The 19286-nt window shown below is 37.6% G+C and overlaps 1 protein-coding gene across 6 annotated transcripts in view; it reads left to right on the top strand.

The window, feature by feature from the left end:
* The window catches only part of AP (amyloid beta precursor protein), a 291200-nt gene that overhangs the window by 81174 nt on the left and 190740 nt on the right, over positions 1-19286 (top strand). For all 6 annotated transcript variants that reach the window (XM_011726341.3, XM_011726340.3, XM_011726339.3 and 3 more), the window contains exon 3: positions 592-721. In XM_011726341.3, the coding sequence (XP_011724643.1) occupies positions 592-721 (130 nt within the window). The remainder of the gene's footprint in view (positions 1-591; positions 722-19286) is intronic.

Below are 19286 nucleotides of genomic sequence, written 5' to 3'. Positions count from 1 at the left end.
ACAGATTATTACCCCACACCAATTTATTTCACACCAAAAATCACCCCATGCTTGTAAGAATCCTCCTTTCCCCCTCTTGTTTCTATTTGAGCTCCCCTGAGAAAATATTTTCCGTCTAAATGAGTGCAATAAATTAAAAGTTGCATTGATAAATATTTTGAATGGAATGGCTAGATGCTTGTTATTTGCATCTTTTTCTTTCTACTGGTTTTTTTTTAGCTTGGTCAGAAGTAGAGCAGGCTTGACTGTTAGGGAATAGCAGCACAAGTTGAGTATCCCAAATTTAAAAATCCAGAGTCTGAAATGCTCAAAAATCCAAAACTTTTTGAGTGCCAACATGATGCTTAAAGGAAATGCTCATTGCAGTATTTTGGATTTTGGACTTTTCAGATTTGAGATGCTCAGCCAGTAAGTATATAGTGCAGATGTTCCAAAATCGGAAAAAGTTGGAGACCTTGAAAGCACTTCTGGTCCCAAGCATTTTGGATGAGGGACGCTCCACCTGTATCTTACAGTGGAGGCTCATTAGATGCTTGTACATGCCAGCCCCTGCCTCAAATAACAATTGATTCTTTTTGTGTGCTCTCCCAGGTCTACCCTGAACTGCAGATCACCAATGTGGTAGAAGCCAACCAACCAGTGACCATCCAGAACTGGTGCAAGCGGGGCCGCAAGCAGTGCAAGACCCATCCCCACTTTGTGATTCCCTACCGCTGCTTAGGTGAGCCGGCCGGCCGTGGAGCTGGTGTTGACTGGGGGCCTGGTCTTTAGGGAGGAAAAAGAGGATGCTCCTGGTAGCTCACGTACACAGACTTGTTCTTCAGCACGTCGCCACTCTGTGTCGTACTGTGGTTTGGACTCTTGCAGTTCCAGTCTGTGCACTGACACTCCAGGAGCAGTATTTTTGAGTTCTCTGCCTCAGAATGAATTTATCCAGGATGTTGATTGAAATTACAAATTCCTGAGCCAGTCCCAGGACTCCTGAATGAAAAATGCCCATAGTAGTGGATCCAGGAATTCTTATTTTACCGTATCCCATAGATGATTCTCATGAACTGGGGCCTTGTGTGTTTCTTCACATAGACTTTCTAGAAGAAAGAATCTAATGTGAAGCTGAAGCATTTTGCTCATTTCTAAAAAAGAAAAAAAAACTTTTTTACAACAACTACTCCTCTTATTTGGTGATAGTAGAGGAATTGGAATTGAGAAGGCTTTTTTTCTGCTTACATCAAACTGGAGGAAACACTTTGATCACTAATGTTTAATGTTTGTTTTGTCCCAAACCTCAAATTTACTTCAACCTTTTATTTTTAAAAATTGAGTAGTTTTATGTGGTATCGTGCTCTTTTCCTCTGGAAACTGTCATTCTCCATATTTAATCTGACTTGGTTATTAGTCTGTTCCTAGTTGTTGTTTTTGTGTGACCAGTCATTGCAGAAATCAAGTTCTTTGCTCTGATATCTTACATCTAGATGTTTTCCACAAGTGTATTCGTCAGTAGGCAGGTTGTAAATAAGGATATAGAGATTGTCTGTGGAGATTGTGGACGAATATTGATGTGCATTCTGATGACTTCTTATAAAAGTTAAAAGGAATATTTCAAAGAAAATCCAACAGCAAACCTAGAAAGTAAGGATAATTGCTGAAGATTCTGGAAATCTTTGTAATATGTGGTCAAAAATGAATGTCATAAGAGCATATTGATTGCTGTTCATTCATGTGCATAATTTGAGACATAAAATGAAAACACTGGGCGTTAGAATGAAGATTTCACCTGGTGAATTTACTTACAATGTAATTTATTCACAATGTGATTGATGAAGAGAGTGTAGAAAACTAGATTCTTAAACATTTGATAATTCAAGAGTTTCCTTAAAAAACAAAAACAAACAAAAAACCTCCAAGTGAACAAACAGTACAAGTAATAAAAATATAAAAAGTGTCCTCAGATCTCAATATCAAGTCAGAAGATTTTGTAATATTATAATTACACAGAGACTGTCCAAATATTCGTATTTGTTGTGATACACTGTACTATGTACCATTTAGTGAAACAACAGCCTAAGAAATGTGGTTTTAAATAATTAATCTCATCTAACAAACACCTATTTGATAGTAAAGTTAATGACCTGTCCTCACCTTATGTTTTTAACCATTATGGAAAGAGAACCACTTGAAAATGTATCATTCCACTAACAAATAATTACAGAGCTGTGATGCACAGGCTGGAGACTGGCAAGGAGAAATGGAGAGAAGCCCATAAAATAATTTTCTCTGGGAAGGAGTTTATTCCTGCCAAGGTTTTGCCATCAGCCATTATCAGATTTCTCTTTCATCCTCCGAACAGATTCTGGACTCCTTTGATGTGGAGGTACATAATTCAAGAAGATGGGTCACTTGCGACATGTTAAGCAAATTTCCCCGTTCTGGTGTAGTGTCTGATGTGAAATGAGCATGTTGACACTAACTGTTCTTGACTACTACGGGACTAGATAATCATTAGCTATTTCCTGTAGGTACTTGGCCTGTTCGAATCATTTTACCATATTTTCTCATTTTATGAATCACTGGTCCTTTTCCATTGGACCTGAAATTAGACCCTCATATGACAAGTAGAGCATATGTTGTCTCTTACTTTGTTATTAACCTTAGATTAGAATTAAGGAATATAGGCACTGCTTTTTTCTTAGGTAGTGGCAAATTTTCCAAAGATCTCAAATCCAGAGTTTTATACAGAGTTTATAAAATAACCTGGTAGAGTAGGCAGACTATGCCTTGTCTTTCCGGAAAAGGAATTGAAAAACAGGCTTTTCAATAGGGGTAACATAGGTAACATAGGTACGTAGGTGTAACTCATGTCCATTTTACTTGCACTTAATAGGCAGGCAGTGTTGGTTCTTAGTCTCTCTTCACAGGCTATACAGCTACCGAGATCCAGAGAGGCTGAATCTCTTGCTGTAACTCACAGCAAATAAATGGGAGAGTCAGTACTGCAGTCAGCACTACAGTCCAAGATCTCTTGATTATTGGTCCAGTATTTTTTACAGTATAAACAAAAATTTGTTTTAAAGCAAATATTAACTATGAATTAGAGACAATAAATAACACTACAAAAGAAACTCACAGCTATCGCTGTGTTGATAAAGGAGACAAGCATGACCTAGTACAGGATAAATCTCCATGTGATATGTTTTCTACTTTATAGTAGTAGTAGGTAACATTCTTACATATTATTGCTGCTTAACAAAGAATTACTGTTCAGCATTAACATAAGTATGCTCTAAAATCTCTGGACTGTATCCAAATACATGTTTTAGACAAAAGAGGTTTTTTTTGTTTTTTTGTATTTTTTTTTTTTTTACTGACCTAGCAAACAAAATAAGATTGTCTTAAACATTAAGCGTATTAAAATTCAAAACAAAGCTTGAAGAGAGAAAAATGCTTGTTATGTCTTGCACGCAACCTTCCTAACCTCTTTATCAGATGAAGGATCCAGTGTGGCACTGGATTATTTTTCTGTAATGTTTTGCTTGGACATATGTGCTCTCCATTTCTTGTCTGCATGGGGAAAGTATGTCAGGTTGCTGTTGCCATTTTCTTCCCATAGAGTGGCTAATTTCCCTTGAGAATCAGTTGGCTTTCTCAAAAATCTCACCCTTTGCTCTTGGTAGTACCTCTGCGACCAGAGGGGAAGATTCGTCTTAATCATGTGAGCATCTTATTAATTCTCTCATGTGATTCAAGCACATCGTTACTGTTACTCAAGGAGAATATTTTCTTTGCAAAGCTTTCAGCCCTTTCCATTTGAATGACTTCTGTTCGTGGCGTAAGAGATCCACTGTTGAAATTGGCACTTTCGCCGGGCGCGGTGGCTCACGCCTGTAATCCCAGCACTTTGGGAGGCCGAGGCGGGCGGATCACAAGGTCAGGAGATCGAGACCACGGTGAAACCCCGTCTCTACTAAAAATACAAAAAATTAGCCGGGCGCGGTTGTGGGCGCCTGTAGTCCCAGCTACTCGGGAGGCTGAGGCAGGAGAATGGCGTGAACCCGGGAGGCGGAGCTTGCAGTGAGCTGAGATCCGGCCACTGCACTCCAGCCTGGGCGACAGAGCGAGATTCCGTCTCAAAAAAAGAAATTGGCACTTTCCTGTGCTTGTCTTTCACCAGCAAAGGCAAGGAACATTGCGTAAAATAAATTACTGTTGAATTATTGGGGCAAAGTCAGGTTAATAGCTTAATCCAAAAGAAGAATTACAAGTTACAGAATTTTACCTTAAATGTCATTCTGTTTCATTTTGTAATTAAGACTTTGCAGATATGTAAGTAGTAATGACCAGAAATCTAATCAGATATGGTCAAATGAGAAAGGTATTCAGTTCATGTTAATTTTGAATTTTATTGTTTTAAAACAATTTTAGGAAAAGCATGCCTTGTTTTCTAGGTTTCTTGGCTGCCTTTTACCAGTTATCTCAGCTATCTTCTTTCGCATGGAAAGGATGTATTTGAATACTCTGACATACCAGGGTAGTTCTTTGAATTTATGTAAACAACAATTTTCTTGAGACACATCAATACAACGCAATAGTTAGAAATGTCACATGAGAGTTCACCAAACTTTAAAAATGGAGGTGAGGACGGAAAAACATTTTTATTGTAGACTTTAAGGATCTTGTAAATCCCTGCATGTAATCCAGTGTGCTAGAGAATTGGTGCCCATGGTGCCTCCTGTCCCCACCGACCTGCTCTGTGTAAATCCTACTAATTCTGAAGTCGTGGGAGATGCATGTGCAGGGGCTATACATGCACTGTGATGAGACTGGTACTTCATCATTCTCATTATTTAATGAGCCCAGCCTCTGCACACAAGAAGGATGCAAATTCTTGAATGTTCTTGATTGTTTACATCATGGTCTCATAAGGAATGACCAGAATTGCTGGGTATTTCTTCATCAGGGAAGGCTAATCAGCCATCCTTGGAGAGACATCAGACTCCTTTATATGTGGCCTTCCCATGGGACCTGTGAATGGTCCACGTTAATCATGCTTCAAAACCAGTATATGCAGCCTGATTCTCAACTAAGTAAAAGAAAACATGTCAAGAAAAGAAATCTTACCAGTGTTTATCTCCAAACAGTGGGATTACAGGTGATTTTGATTTTATTTAAGCCCTTTTCTATGGATTTGAATGATAAATGAGTAGCTTTTATCATCAGCAAAAGATAGACTATGAAATCAGTACATATAATTTTGTATCTGTGTGTAGTACCATCGAATGGTAATAGAGAAAAGTAGAAAGACTTGAAAGTCGACACAGAATGATCATTAATTTGTTTTATCTCTTGGTAGTTGTACTTTATGAGCTTTATACATACAGTATGGGAAAATACACTTTAGTTTTAAAAACACCACGCTGCCAAATTAAAAGAAAATATGTTCGTTCATACGATCTTCAACAATATTTAAGCAGCGTTAATCATCACTAATTCTTCAGGAAGATTCGTGATCTTCCTTACTTTTTTTCCCTCCAAAATTGCATATGGCAGCCACATAGGCCAGAAGGAAGAATGGGAAGAGCTTACATTTATCTCATAGATTCCTTCTGGGTGAGGAAGACTTAGAAAGTGAAGCCCTCTTCCATTTGATTAAGCAAGAACACCTATAAAAATGGTGTCCTTCTAGATAGGTCATCCTCCGTGACTCACTGCCGCACTTCCTTGGCCCTGTCCCAAGTTCCACAGTGGCCTCAATCGCATTGGCTCCTGCTTGATTTGCTTTCTAAAACTCAGGACAGGGGATGAGTTGAGAAGACTGACTTTTTTAAGAGTCACATTTTGAAAAGAAAGAAGCGTAGTGGTGTTTCTTGGCTCCATTTCCAATTTTGTTGCTTTTCGTTTTAATTATTGTACCTGGTATTGTGTCCTCTTTCTGGGACTTTTAACAACGAATGTTTTGATTGATAAGAGCTGTAATAGTATGGGTGATTTATACTTCATTACATCTTCAGTTTTGTCTTCTTTACTGGAGTTGTATTCAGGTGTCATTAAGTAACAGGAGATATTGAAAAGAAACAATAACTTTTGAAAGACTGCTGTTATGGCTTATGAGTGGGCTTTGCTGATATTTTCTTGAAGCACAGAATTTAGCTATCTGTGTAGGTCCTAGATGACAGGTGAGAAAAAGAAACCCAACTTATTTGTCATGATATTGTCCCAAGGCTTGTTAGTAATTGCTTTGAAAAATGAATAGCAAGGCTAATGGACATCTCATTTGTAGTACATGCTATGAATTGCAAATATGTGCTCAAAAGAAATTTCTCTGATTACAAAAGTAATATATATTCAGTGTACAAAGTTGTGAAAATGTAACCACTAGCTAAAAATAATCAAAACCATTTGGCTTCCTTGCAGTCTACATTCTTTTCATATATGTTTTGCTTTTGTTTTTAGTGTTATATAATTGTTTCCTGTTTTGTGACTTGCTTTTTTCACCTAACATTTTTAGAATACCCTATCTGTGAAATTAAATATTCTTGGAGAGCATAATTTTTAATGTAGCATCACACCAGACACCGTAATGTGTTTACTCTTTATTTATGGTTATTTAGGTGGTTTTCTTTATTTTGTGGTGGTGTAATAGTTGTTATAAGTGATGCTGTGATAAACATCCTGGTAGATAAATTTGTGTTCAGTTGATTTTTATATAACAGTTATTGGCGGAATGCCTTGCAAATCTAATAGTTGGTGTAATAAAATATATGTGTCACATAATTGTATATGAAAATATGGAGGAAAATTTTAATACTGATTTATGATCCTGAGTTTAACATAAGCATAGATACCCCTACATTTAGCTATGATTTTTTTTTATTGATGGAGTAAAAGCACGTGTAATTTCTACTTAAAACCATTTAAAATAATTACTATTTAAATCTATTTAAACAATTTTAAATACTCCTTTTCCAAATTTCCACCTTAGGAAACAGTTAATTGAATATTCTCAGAGAAATAAGTCCTACAAAATTGACCAATAAAAGGTCAAACTTATGTATTCATTGTGTATGTTTTATTGATCACCCACAGTGTGAGAGTCCCTAGAGGTGGCTGAAATGTGGGCCTTCCTCTTACAGAGTAGATAGTGGGCATGAAGGGGGATGGAATTTCAGCTCCGGAATTTAAGGCAGACTTGACAGGAAGTAGCATTGTGAGCCAAGATCTCAAGGATAAGATTTCAAGGCAAGAAAGGAGATGTATTTTAGGTATTCAGACAGAGGGTCAACAAAGTCTTTAAGGTAGGAACTGAAAGGATATGTGTAGAAGAACATGGTTCACAGTTTTCAGAAAGAAGAGGTAATTGGTCATGATAAGAGTAGTAGTTTTTAAAAATCATTACTATTTTAATTCATTTATAACAAATACTTTTATGTTATAATTTTAAAGTTTATATCCAAATAATTGTTTTCAAGATGGTAATGAATGTATACTGCTTTTATGTATACACATAATACTTTTTGCTTTTTGGTAACTAAGTTTATAATTTTTGAGGGCAGAAAATATTTTTGTTTTTCACTTACAAAAGAAATTATTATTTTAACAAGAGTTTTTGACAGCAGTGCTTTATGCCAAAGGAAAATAAGGCAACATTTAAGATATCAAAGAAAGCAAATGCAAAACAAAGATTATTTATTTATTTATTTATTTTTGAGACAGAGTTTCACTCTTGTTGCCAAGGCTGGAGTGCAATGGCGTGATCTCGGCTCACTGCAACCTCCACCTCTTGGGTTCAAGCTATTCTCCTGCCTCAGCCTCCTGAGTAGCTGGGATTACAGGCACCCACCACCACACCCAGCTAATTTTTTGTCTTTTTAGTAGAGATGGGGTTTCATCATGTTGGCCAGGTTGGTCTTGAACTCCTGACCTCAGGTGATCCACCTGTCTCGGCCTCCTAAAATGCTGGGATTACAGGCATGAGCCACTGTGCCCAGCCAAAACAAGGATTGTATATTCAATCAAACTGACATGCAGATATGATCACATGAAATAAATATCAACATACAATAACTCACGGCATATTTTCACATTATTTTCCTGTAGAGTCTCCTAGAGAACAAGTTTCAGATAACCAGAATACCTAGAGAAAAACTGATATAAGGATGGGTAATGAGCATTAAGTAGAAACATAAAAACTAAGACTCAGTGATGGTAAAAAGTAGGATAATACAGTATTCCACAGCTATATGCTGTGACAATAAAGAGAGTCTGTAACTGTCAGGCCTCAGAGCCCAAGCTAAGCCATCGTGTCCCTTGTGACCTGCACATATACACCCAGATGGCCCGAAGCAAGTGAAGAATCACAAAAGAAGTGAAAATGGCCTGTTCCTGCCTTAATTGATGACATTCCACCACAAAAGAAGTGAAAATGGCCGGTCCTTGCCTTAACTGATGACATTACCTTGTGAAATTCCTTTTTCGGACTCATCCTGGCTTAAAAGCTCCTCCACTGAGCACCTCATGACCCCCACCCCTGCCCACCAGAGAACAACCCCCTTTGACTGTAATTTTCCTTTACCTACACAAATATTATAAAATGGCCCCACCCCCATCTCCCTTCTTTCACTCTCTTTTTGGACTCAGCCCACCTGCACCCAGGTGAAATAAACAGCCCTGTTGCTCACACAAAGCCTGTTTGGTGGTCTCTTCACATGGACACAAGTGAAAGTAACTTTAATGGGGAAAAATGAGAAGAAGATGTGCATAAAGAAATGTTAACTGTTTTTATATTAATGGAGTAGTATTAGTGTGTAATTCTGAGCCTGGTGTATAAGTAATGTGGCATAACGTAAGTGAATAGTTGTGTGATATTTTAATTCGATCATCCCATGTATTTGAGAATCAGAATTTTTGATGCGGAAAAAGAAGATTCACATGTAACATATAATCTATTAAAAAGATACCCTGTAGTCATGAGTTTGACTTCTAGGTATCATTTCTCAGTATAACATATTGTTGTAGATTTCAGATAACGTTTTTCCCCATAAATACTGTCCACTGCAGGCCTAAAAATAATGAAAAGGCCTAAAAGACCAACTCAGTAGCAGTAAACACCAGTACTGCACCTAGATTATGGTCTTTAGAAACCATTTTCCAATAAAAGACATCAGTAATCTTTGGAAAGCAGGAATTTTTTTTTTCTTCTTTTTTTTTGAGACGGAGTCTCGCTCTGTTGCCCAGAGTGGAGTGCAGTGGTGCGATCTTGGCTCACTGCAAGCTCTGCCTCTGGGGTTCAAGCCATTCTCTGCCTCAGCCTGCCGAGTAGCTGGGATTACAGGAGCCCGCCACCACACCCAGCTAATTTTTTTTCGTATTTTTAGTAGAGATGGAGTTTGACCACCTTGGCCAGTCTGGTCTTGAACTCCTAACCTCATGATCCACCTGCCTCGGCCTCCCAAAGTACTGGGATTACAGGCATGAGCCACCACAACCCGTCAGAAAGCAGGAAATTTTTTAAAAGCTATTTTAATTAAGTCTTGTAAAAAAAAAAATGAGCAGAAAGAAACAAAAAACTTTAAAAAAACCTTAAAAAATGAGCAGAATCTTAGGAATCACCTGCGACTTTGGTTATTCATGCTTAGCCATTTCTGTAGGAAATTCCAGCACTATTTGAGTTAGACCACTAATTATATATGTGTGTTGTAGCTTTCTCCAAGAGATAATGGAATTCACAAATCAAAATTTTGAGATTATTAAGTGTTACAAGTGAAGTATAACCCCTGTCATTTGCTTTCAAATGAACAGCTAGACATATTTTGTGTTGATTTCTTAGGGATACTGCTTTTTTTGTTTTTTTGTTTGTTTATTGAGATGGAATTTAGCTTGTCACCCAGGCTGAAGTGCAATGGCGAGATCTTGGCTCACTGCAACCTCAGCCTCCCGGGTTCAAGTGACTCTCCTCCCTCAGCCTCCCAAGTAGCTGGAATTACAGATGCACACCACCACGCCTAGCAGATTTTTTTATTTTTAATAGAGACAGGGTTTCACCATGTTGGCCAGGCTGTTTTCAAACTTCTGACCTCAGGTGATCCACCCGCTTTGATCTCCCAAAGTGTTGGGATTACAGGCGTTAGCCCCCATGCCTGGCCTAGATAGGCTTTTAGTTGATTTCCATATACAGTGTATATAGGGAGAAACAGACTAAGACAGACACTGGTATCCACAGAAGTGAAAAAAATAAAGTGAGATATAATTTAAATTTCACACGGTCATGGTCACATTTTTCAGCTTTTTGCACCTATGTTATATAAAAAAGACAAAAATGCCTTTAGAGGCACAAGTTTTCAGGACTTCCTGAAGCTGTGTCATAATTTTAAAATGCCATTAAAAAATGCCATCAGATTTAATAACATATCAGCTGAACACTGTGGATTTCTGTTAACGTTGAGTCTTCAAAAATTTCTCCCTGTATTGGGAATTAGTACTGTTATGTCAGAGCTGGTGGTCTGAAATGTGAACCTTTCTGTGCCAACCAGTAAACAGCTGCTTCTGCTTTCTAGCTGGGTAATTCAGTCTTGGAAATTATTAGATAATTCCCACACCATTTCGGCTTGCTGTTTTAACATAAATTTAATATGAACAATATTTTTAGCTAACCTCAAACTGTGTTTATTGTCGTGGAATTTTCTGTTTTATTCTGAGGTAAATGATTGCAAATGGTTATGATGAAGAATCAGAGAAGAAAGTGGACTTTCATCAAAGTTCTCTTTCTACTCCAGCCGCTTCTGAACATCTTTCTCAAGCACTGTGTTTCCATCAGTCCCTACCCCAGCAGAGAAAGGAAACAGTTTTCCCTTTTGTCTTTAGAACCCTCTTTTCATCATGTCATTTCCCTAAACAAATAAAAATCTTGAAATACTGTCTTGATTTTTTTTTTTTTTTTTTTTTTTGGAGACGGAGTTTCACTCTTTGTTGCCTAGGCTGGAGTGCAGTGGCGTGATCTTGGCTCACCCCAACCTCCGCCTCCTGGGTTCAAGCAATTCTCCTGTCTCAGCCTCCCTAGTAGCTGGGATTACTGGCATGTGCCACCACGCCCAGCTAATTTTGTATTTTTAGTAGAGACGGGGTTTCTCCATGTTGGTCAGGCTGGTCTCGAACTCCCGACCTCAGGTGATCTGCCCACCTCGGCCTCCCAAAGAGCTGGGATTACAGGCGTGAGCCACCACGACCTGCCGAGTTTGATTTTTTTTTTTTAATCATTCAAGCCAGTAAATAACTTTCCAGACAGCTGTAGTAGAAAGGAGAACTTGTGTGTGACAGACTGATGGAAGATTTTGCGATTGAGAGCTCTATGGTTAATGCCATGTGATAATTGTAGCCAGATGAAGAATATGAAATTTAAGGAAGTGTACAGATAGCTATTATTATGATTCTTGGGGTGGAAGAGTAGCTTACATCCAACATAAAAAAAATGGCATTAACTGAATTAACTTCAGCCTTTGACATGAAACCCAAGCTCTCATTATGTTTTAAATAATGAACTACATTAAAAATAGTATATAAATATGTAAAATGTATTAGACTCAGACTTCTCATAATTATAGGGAACTTTTGATGTATTTCTTCCCTATGAAAAGAACTAAAGAAATGCTTTTGTGTGGACTTAAAATTTTTCAGTTTTACTATTGTGAATTAGGTACAGCATATCTTTATAATAATTCCAAATAATACCCATTAAAGCAGAACTGTTTATTTACTTATTATGAAGGGAATACTGAAATGAAATTAAGGAAATTTTTTCTCACATATTATATTTTTAAAAAGTTATTTGATGTTTGTACTTAAAGAATGGTTTTTTTAAAGCCAATTCTCATTTAGCATTGAGGAAAAAAATATGCTTTTTTTCAGGTACACAAAAGCATCATGGATGTAAGAAATGACATAAAGATGAATCTACAGTCTGGGTTAAGATGTATTTTAATTTCAGTGTCAAAGGCTGTTAGGAAATATTCAGATTTTAGTACTTGACACAGAAGGCTCTCGATATTTGTTTTAGTGTTCAGTCAAGGGATAAATTCTGTCGTCTCTTTCTCTTTTATCATATTAGTCACTGAGTGGCTTCATTAAACATTCCCTCTTCCATATCCCTTGATAAATATCAGTTTGGTGATGCATCCCAGGAGTGTCTGTCTGGTTTTTTTTTTTTTTTTTTTTTTCCTTCTCCTGTCAGTGAGTCTTAGGCTTTGGCTTTGAAACCCTACAGTGAAGGGAAATCTCAGGCAACAGCTGTGCAACCGTCTGGAGTCCAGATCGGAGGAGACGAACAGGGCTGGTCCCAGGAGAGAGGCCTCCAGGAAAAAATGGCATTGATGCATTACCTTCCTTAAAGGATTTTCCTGTACTTAGCATGCTTTTTAGGGTTCTACTGGAGAGTTTGGGAAAGATATAGTATTGATGGGTGCGTAGAAAATGAGGCAGTTTTTTTAAATGGGGCAAATATTAACTGTAGACAAAGAAAAACCAAAAGTACAAAATGACAAAGAGTTGTAACATACAAAGATAAAAATATGCCCAAGTATGAGCATTCTGGCACTCACAATACAAATGCCATATACGGGGTAAAACTATACCAGTAGGATGGTGGGAAAGGGAAAGGGGTGGGCTCATGTTCCATGGTGGGAAGACCTACAGTGGAAAAATCAGGAGAAGAGCTATTTAAGCACAGAGTTTAGGGTGTAAGTTGAAGAGACAACTAAATGAGATGGCCATGAATGATTTTTATGACCTCCTCTTGTTATGGGGAAATTGATCAAGGAGGCCTATATTTGATGGCAGGAAGACGTTGAGTTTAAGGTTTCCAGACATTTTTTTTTTTTAATCTGGAAAATTTCTTTTAAGCTTAGAAGTTGCAAGTCAAGTTACTCTTAAAGGTGTCCTAATTTGGTTGTCTAACTTGGAATTAGATAAAGCTAAACTGTGGTTTAACTGAGCTGAGTTTGTTTTATGCTATATCCCAACTTTACAAGATGTTTGCTTTTTCTTGGGTATAACTTACGATTATGCATATGTAAAATTACCTTTATGCCCATTTGACAGACTTTAGGGCTGAATTTCCCTGTGTAAGATGTTGCAGAGGTTGTACTTGTGATTGTTTTTACTCTAGGAACATGTTGATCTTCACTTCTTTAGTGATCGGGTGTTTGTTTAGGAACTTCAAACTCATCGTGATCAAAACTAGACTCATGCTCCCTAAATAGTCTCCCCTGACCACAAATCTGTTGGAAACTTCCAATCCTAATTAATAATCATAAACTTTTTAATGTAAGTCATATGGGGGGGCGTTGCTGTAAGCATAGGAGGTAGGGAGATGGTAGTGTGAGCTGGAGCATATGGTAAAAGTCGTTTGAAAGAAAGTAGAGCCGTGATGTGGATCCTGAGGGATATGTAAAGAAAATGAAGAGGTGTAGGTTTAAAAATGTTTATGGGGCCTGGGGGTGGTAGCTCACACCTGTTAATCCCAGCACTTTGGGAGGCCCAGGCGGGTGGATCACCTGAGGTCAGGAGTTCAAGACCAGCCTGGCCAACATGGTGAAACCCCATCTCTACTAAAAATACAAAAATTAGCCAGGCGTGGTGGCGGGCACCTGTAATCCCAGCTGCTCAGCAGTCTGAGGCAGGACAATCACTTGAACCCGGGAAGCAGAGGTTGCAGTGAGCCGAGATGGAGCCACTGCACTCCAGCCTGGGTGACAAGAGCGAAACTGCATCTTCATAAATAAATAAATAAATAAATAAATAATTTATGGGGATGTTCCAGGGAAAATAGTGAGCCGAGATGGAGCCACTGCACTCCAGCCTGGGCGACAAGAGCGAAACTGCATCTTCATAAATAAATAAATAAATAAATAAATAAATAATTTATGGGGATGTTCCAGGGAAAATAGTTTGTGTTGGGAGCATTGAGAAATTATAATAGAAAATTAGAATAGAACGAAGGTGGCTCCTTAAAGTTGGAACACTTGTAGAGATTTTTAGTTTGGAAAGACATTAATTCGTTTGATTATTTCTCTTATTCGATGTCCAGAAAAATATCTGTACATTCAATGTGGTTTTATTTGTACTGCACATGTCATTAATATGCTAAGTTACCTCTAAGATAACTGCTTTCTTAGTCTTTGTTACGCTGTAAATTCTGGGCATCAGGATATAACTTTTTATTATGTTAGCTCTTTTAATAGATGATGCAATTGGATTGGAGAAAAAACTGATTATATTCTGGAGTAACACTTTCATAGCCTGTATTATCCTGCAAATAGTTCCTGGTCATCTTTGAATTTTACTAGCAAACTTGTAGGGTGATAGGTTGGAAGAAAGTATTATAATCAGTGGCTTTGAGGGCCTGATGAGAGGAAACAATAATTGTACAACTATACTGTGAATAAGTAGTGAATGATGCTGACGGTTAGCCCTTTCCTGCGGTGCCTAGACATTTGGAAATAACTGTTTTTTGTTCAAAATGTAAGCTCTTCGATAATTGAGACTTTTATTAATTCACTGAAATATTCCCAGAGCTTGAACATGTCTGGCACATAGTACATACTTAATAAATATATTATTTATTATATATTATATATAATTATATATTATATGTCATAAATTATATATTACATATATAATATATTATATATACACCTATAAAATGAATGGAGGATGTAGCTGAATATTGGAACAGGAAAGGGAAAAGAAAGAATAGCCCAAAGATTAGAAAGACAGAAGATGTTGAGCAGCAATTTCACATGCCTAAAAGAATTTCTGAGATTATGGCAAAATCATTTACTTTACTTACTCCTTACTGATCAACAGAGGAGGAGCAGGTTTTATGTAACAACCAAGAAGTAACATAGGGATCTCAGATGAGAAGAAACCAAGTGTCTTAGGATCTTGATAAAAAGAACATTAAACTCCAGAAATAGGGTTAAACCTATGCTACACATGTCTAGTAAAAAGTCAGTGTATCGGAGGCATCTGTGTTTAGAGATAAAACATACCATTAGATTCATTTATAGTAGTTTCATTGTCCTTAGTTTTCAAGGCTAATGATAAAGACTTTTTTTTTTTTTTTTGAGACGCAGTCTCGCTCTGTCACAAAGCTGGAGTGCAGTGGCACAATATCTGCTCGCTGTAACCTCCACCTCCTGGGTTCAAGCTATTCTTTTGCCTCAGCCTCCCAAGTAGCCAGGACTACAGGTGCCCTCTACCATGGCCAGCTAATTTTTGTATTTTTAGTAGAGTGGGGGTTTCACCATGTTGGCCACAACGGTCTCGATAGCCTGACCTCAATAGATCCGCCCGCCTCGGCCTAGTGCTGGAATTACAGGCGTGAGCCACCACACCTGGCCTAAAGAATTATTTTTAACAGAAATCTGCTTCTAGGTATTATTTAGTGGTAATAGATTTTAGAAATTTCATATTCTTACATTGTACCTTAAAGGTTAGGATACTATTTATGAATGCTAAACATGAACTCCTGTCATCCTATTTTAGTGTCTTTATTAAATGATTACATGAATGTGGTATTTCAGTAGGTGATGTATTAATAGATGTAGGTACTCCCCTCCTAAAGCTTTAAGTATATTTATGCCATGAAAAATTTGGGGGGTATTTTCTTTATTTATTGATTAGGTACCTGTATTTTCAAGAATATTACCCAGCTTCAGTTCCCTCAAATATTTTCTTCTAGTGTTCACTACCTTGCAAGAATATGGTATAACATTTTAAAATATATTTTTGAAGGTTTGGATGTCACTGAAGATCCCCCTATTTATTGGATGGTATCTTTATCAACTGGGAAGATAATTAGTTTCCCAATGTTGCCATGTTTTTATGAATAGGTCCTGTAGCTCTTGCTTTCTTGAAAGCTTAGAATTGATTGTAAGCCGTGAACTAATGATATTCTCTAAACATATTAAGATGAATAGGCTCATGTTCGGTATGTCAAGAAGTTGCCTTGTTTTACTATTTAAATAATTTGAGCTTAGTTTTCTTTTTCCACATTTGTTCTAAAGTTTTAGGTGAGTCTAAATTCCTGGGCATCTGTGCACCTTATTTCTTCAATGAGGTTCTTTAACCTCATTGTATCTGATCTTTGACTTCATAAAGACCCTTGGCCTACTGACCCTGTATTTAATTTCACAGTATCAGTGGTATTTAGCCATCTCATATTTTTCCTCTTCTTTAGAGCTCCCTGGTTTCTCACTCCAGTCATTCAACTCTGTGTGTTCCTTTAACTTCCACCCTTGCTCTGTCTCTTCACCGCCATGCTTCTTTATATGGTAGTCAGAAGTTCCTGTGAGATCTTCGTAACCTCCAGTTCCCTTCACAGTCACCTGTTATCAGGCATCTGTTCCTTGAGCTCCAGGGAATGAGCTCTTTGCTATCTTTCTGGTTGTCGGACTCACTGGGCACTGTTGTGTCCTCCACAGTCTCTCAGTGGCATCGGGCCCTGTTGATGGGTGCATTCTCCCCACACTGATGTCATTCTGCTGCTTCTGGTTGTCTTTCCGCTGTCCTCCATTTTCCTTTCAGGCTCCCTTCCCACCCACCCACCTTTTGCAATATTTAGGATTCAGAAATTCCAAATATTGCAAAATATTTAGAATCAGAATTCAGAAATTCTAAATATCAGTGTTTAATAGGAGTCCCCTGGGGTTGTCCATCTTCTCACATAATACATGCTTGCTCGGAGATCTCATCAGTGCAGTGGTTTTTCAGAGGCCTGCATTGATGATTCCTGAGTCATTATGTCCAGGCCAGGCCTCATACATACTATTTACCGGTCCTCTTTCCGCAGGTGCTCCACCAAGAGTTCAGATGCAATGGGATACTTCATCTAAGATGTATACCAGTTCCTTATCAAAAAACGGCAACTTCAGGCTTCTTAGGTGAAACAGAGAACTCTTGAACATGGCATATGTCTATTATTCCATTTTTCTCTGTTGGCTTAGTGCTGAGTACCATTTGGGATAAAAATCTGTTTTGGGCAAAGGATAGGATTGTTTTATTAAATTCTCCTAGACCCTTGATTTTATGCAGAGAACTAATTAAATTTGAATGAGTTTAATGTGGAAACCCTGCTATTGATGCGGAAATCAACCTGATTCTGAACTGTCACCAGAATCAAGTATTTTTGTTGTTGTTGCTTTCTGGTTTTTTGCTTTTGCTGTCTCTGCTGGTAAATAACAACTAGTATGTAAGAATCAAATGAAACAAGCATAAATCCCTAGGAAATACTTATGTATTCATTTTTAACGATTTGAAGATCTGAAGATATATAATTAAGTATAATCCTCTCAAAGTTTCACGTTGAAAAGTATTTCAAATACATCAACTTAAATATATTTTTTGCAAAATGTCTTTTTAAAAAAAAAAAACAGATGTGGTCTCAGCGGTGTAATTATCATCTTACAGTGTGAGGAGAGCTTACAGTTGTACCAAAATTTATAACTGGGAAGAAGAGAATGTGAAATAATCCAGAAACCTAGAAAACTGTCCTATATAGGAATACCAATTAAACAGCTACTAAAAACGAGTGTAAAGCGACAATATGGCTTTATCAAATGCTTAGGATCTGGAAAAATGCGCATATTGTCTGTTATTGATTGTTACAGTTCATGAATGTTCTTTTGCACGTGACAACTGTTGTCAAAGATGTCCTTGGTACTTCTTGGTACAGCAGCTGGCTTTTTACCCCTCAGCGCTGTTTTCCCCCAGAGGTGGCCTACTCTAGATGGCTTTAAAAATACACATCTTCCAGGGACTTACGTCAATAACCAACTACCCTGTTATGGAAACTTAAAAGCGAAGGCCCTGAAATACTCAGACAGTTTGAACATAAACCAAAAATGTAGTGAATCTCTAGAATTGCCGTGTAATAGCATGAGTGGGGAGGAGGTCCTTCAAGAGAGGAAACTGACCTTTTTCTTCCTTGTGGGTGACCTTGAGTACACACTTTATTTAGTCATTAAATGGGTCACCTTAAGCTTAGAGAATGAAGGTCCTACGGCCTGTTGATTTTATCGTTGTCAGAAACTCTCTGCCTTTGGCCCCAAAATGGTAAATCACCTTTCTTAGAAGATTCTCATATCCAGATATTCTTACCAAATCAGAATCTTTTCTCAGCATTTTCTTCAAAAACCACAGTTCTGGGTTAAAACACCTCAGATCCTAACTATAATTTTCCTTTCATGTACATTTTAGTCATCTTTATAATTTTAAATCAAAGATAGGAACTACATTATTTGAAATAAGGGTTAACCCCCTCTAATTATAAGCATTAATCACACACAGTTTTTTCATTTCTAAATGTTAAATATAAAAAGGGAGCTATCTCTTCTTCAAACACTTTCTGTTGCCTTCTGTGTGCGGCAGGACCTTACTTTGAAAGACTAGTTAAAGCTTAGTTTGATTTAAAGGCTGAGTTTCTGCTTGCTTGGAATGCTTGCTCTTCAAACTGTTTGCTCCCTGGAGAGGGAAACTGAAGATGGAGTTTTCACATGACTTTGGATTGTTGACCTGGAAGACGTCCGGGGCAATAGGATGGGCTAGGGCCCGGTTCCACTGCTTTCTGTTTCAGTAGCGTCAGGAAAGGAAGGCGGGGCTTGCTGTGTGCAAGCAGGAAAACATAGTCTGAAGATGTTTGAAGCCTGAATGCACTTTCATTTGATGCCTTGCTTTATTGCTTAAGAGAATTTTAAACTGCTGCATCCGCAAATGTGCTGCAGCCCATAATGACGGATATTTAAATGATTTTTGCATCTAAACAAATGCATTCACTCTTTGCCTGGTGTGTACAATTTGAATGACACTCGTGCTCTGTCTGGAAGGAACAGACGTTTTTCATTATGAAATTCAGTCAAGCAGAAAAGTAGCAAAGGGAGCAGAAATTTCCATTTACATCTATGATTGAAGTTGTAGTGATAAAAGAAGATGACTAAGTTGAAGAACAGCCTTGTTCTCGTTCTGCTATCCGACATGGGATCTTGTCACTTTGGTAATAGTTTTTAAACTTACGTTATTGAGGAAGGCTCTGATCAAAAGTCTCAAATTATACATGTTCTTCAACCTTAAATTTTTCTGGGTGTTTTGTTTGGTTTTTTGGTTATCTATAGATAGATTTGAGTATCTCTTTTTTTCCTTAAAATCCATTACTTATTAGTAATAAAGACTTAAGTGGTAGCTTTATGCTCCATTATCACAGAGATTCACCATACTTTTTAGTTTTTACTTATGAGCCTCAGCAG

This window comes from Macaca nemestrina, chromosome 4 (genome assembly GCF_043159975.1).
Source record: "Macaca nemestrina isolate mMacNem1 chromosome 4, mMacNem.hap1, whole genome shotgun sequence".
Classification (NCBI taxonomy): domain Eukaryota; kingdom Metazoa; phylum Chordata; class Mammalia; order Primates; family Cercopithecidae; genus Macaca; species Macaca nemestrina.
The sequence above is the reverse complement of the archived record's forward strand: the minus strand, read 5'-3'. Positions and strand labels throughout refer to the sequence as shown.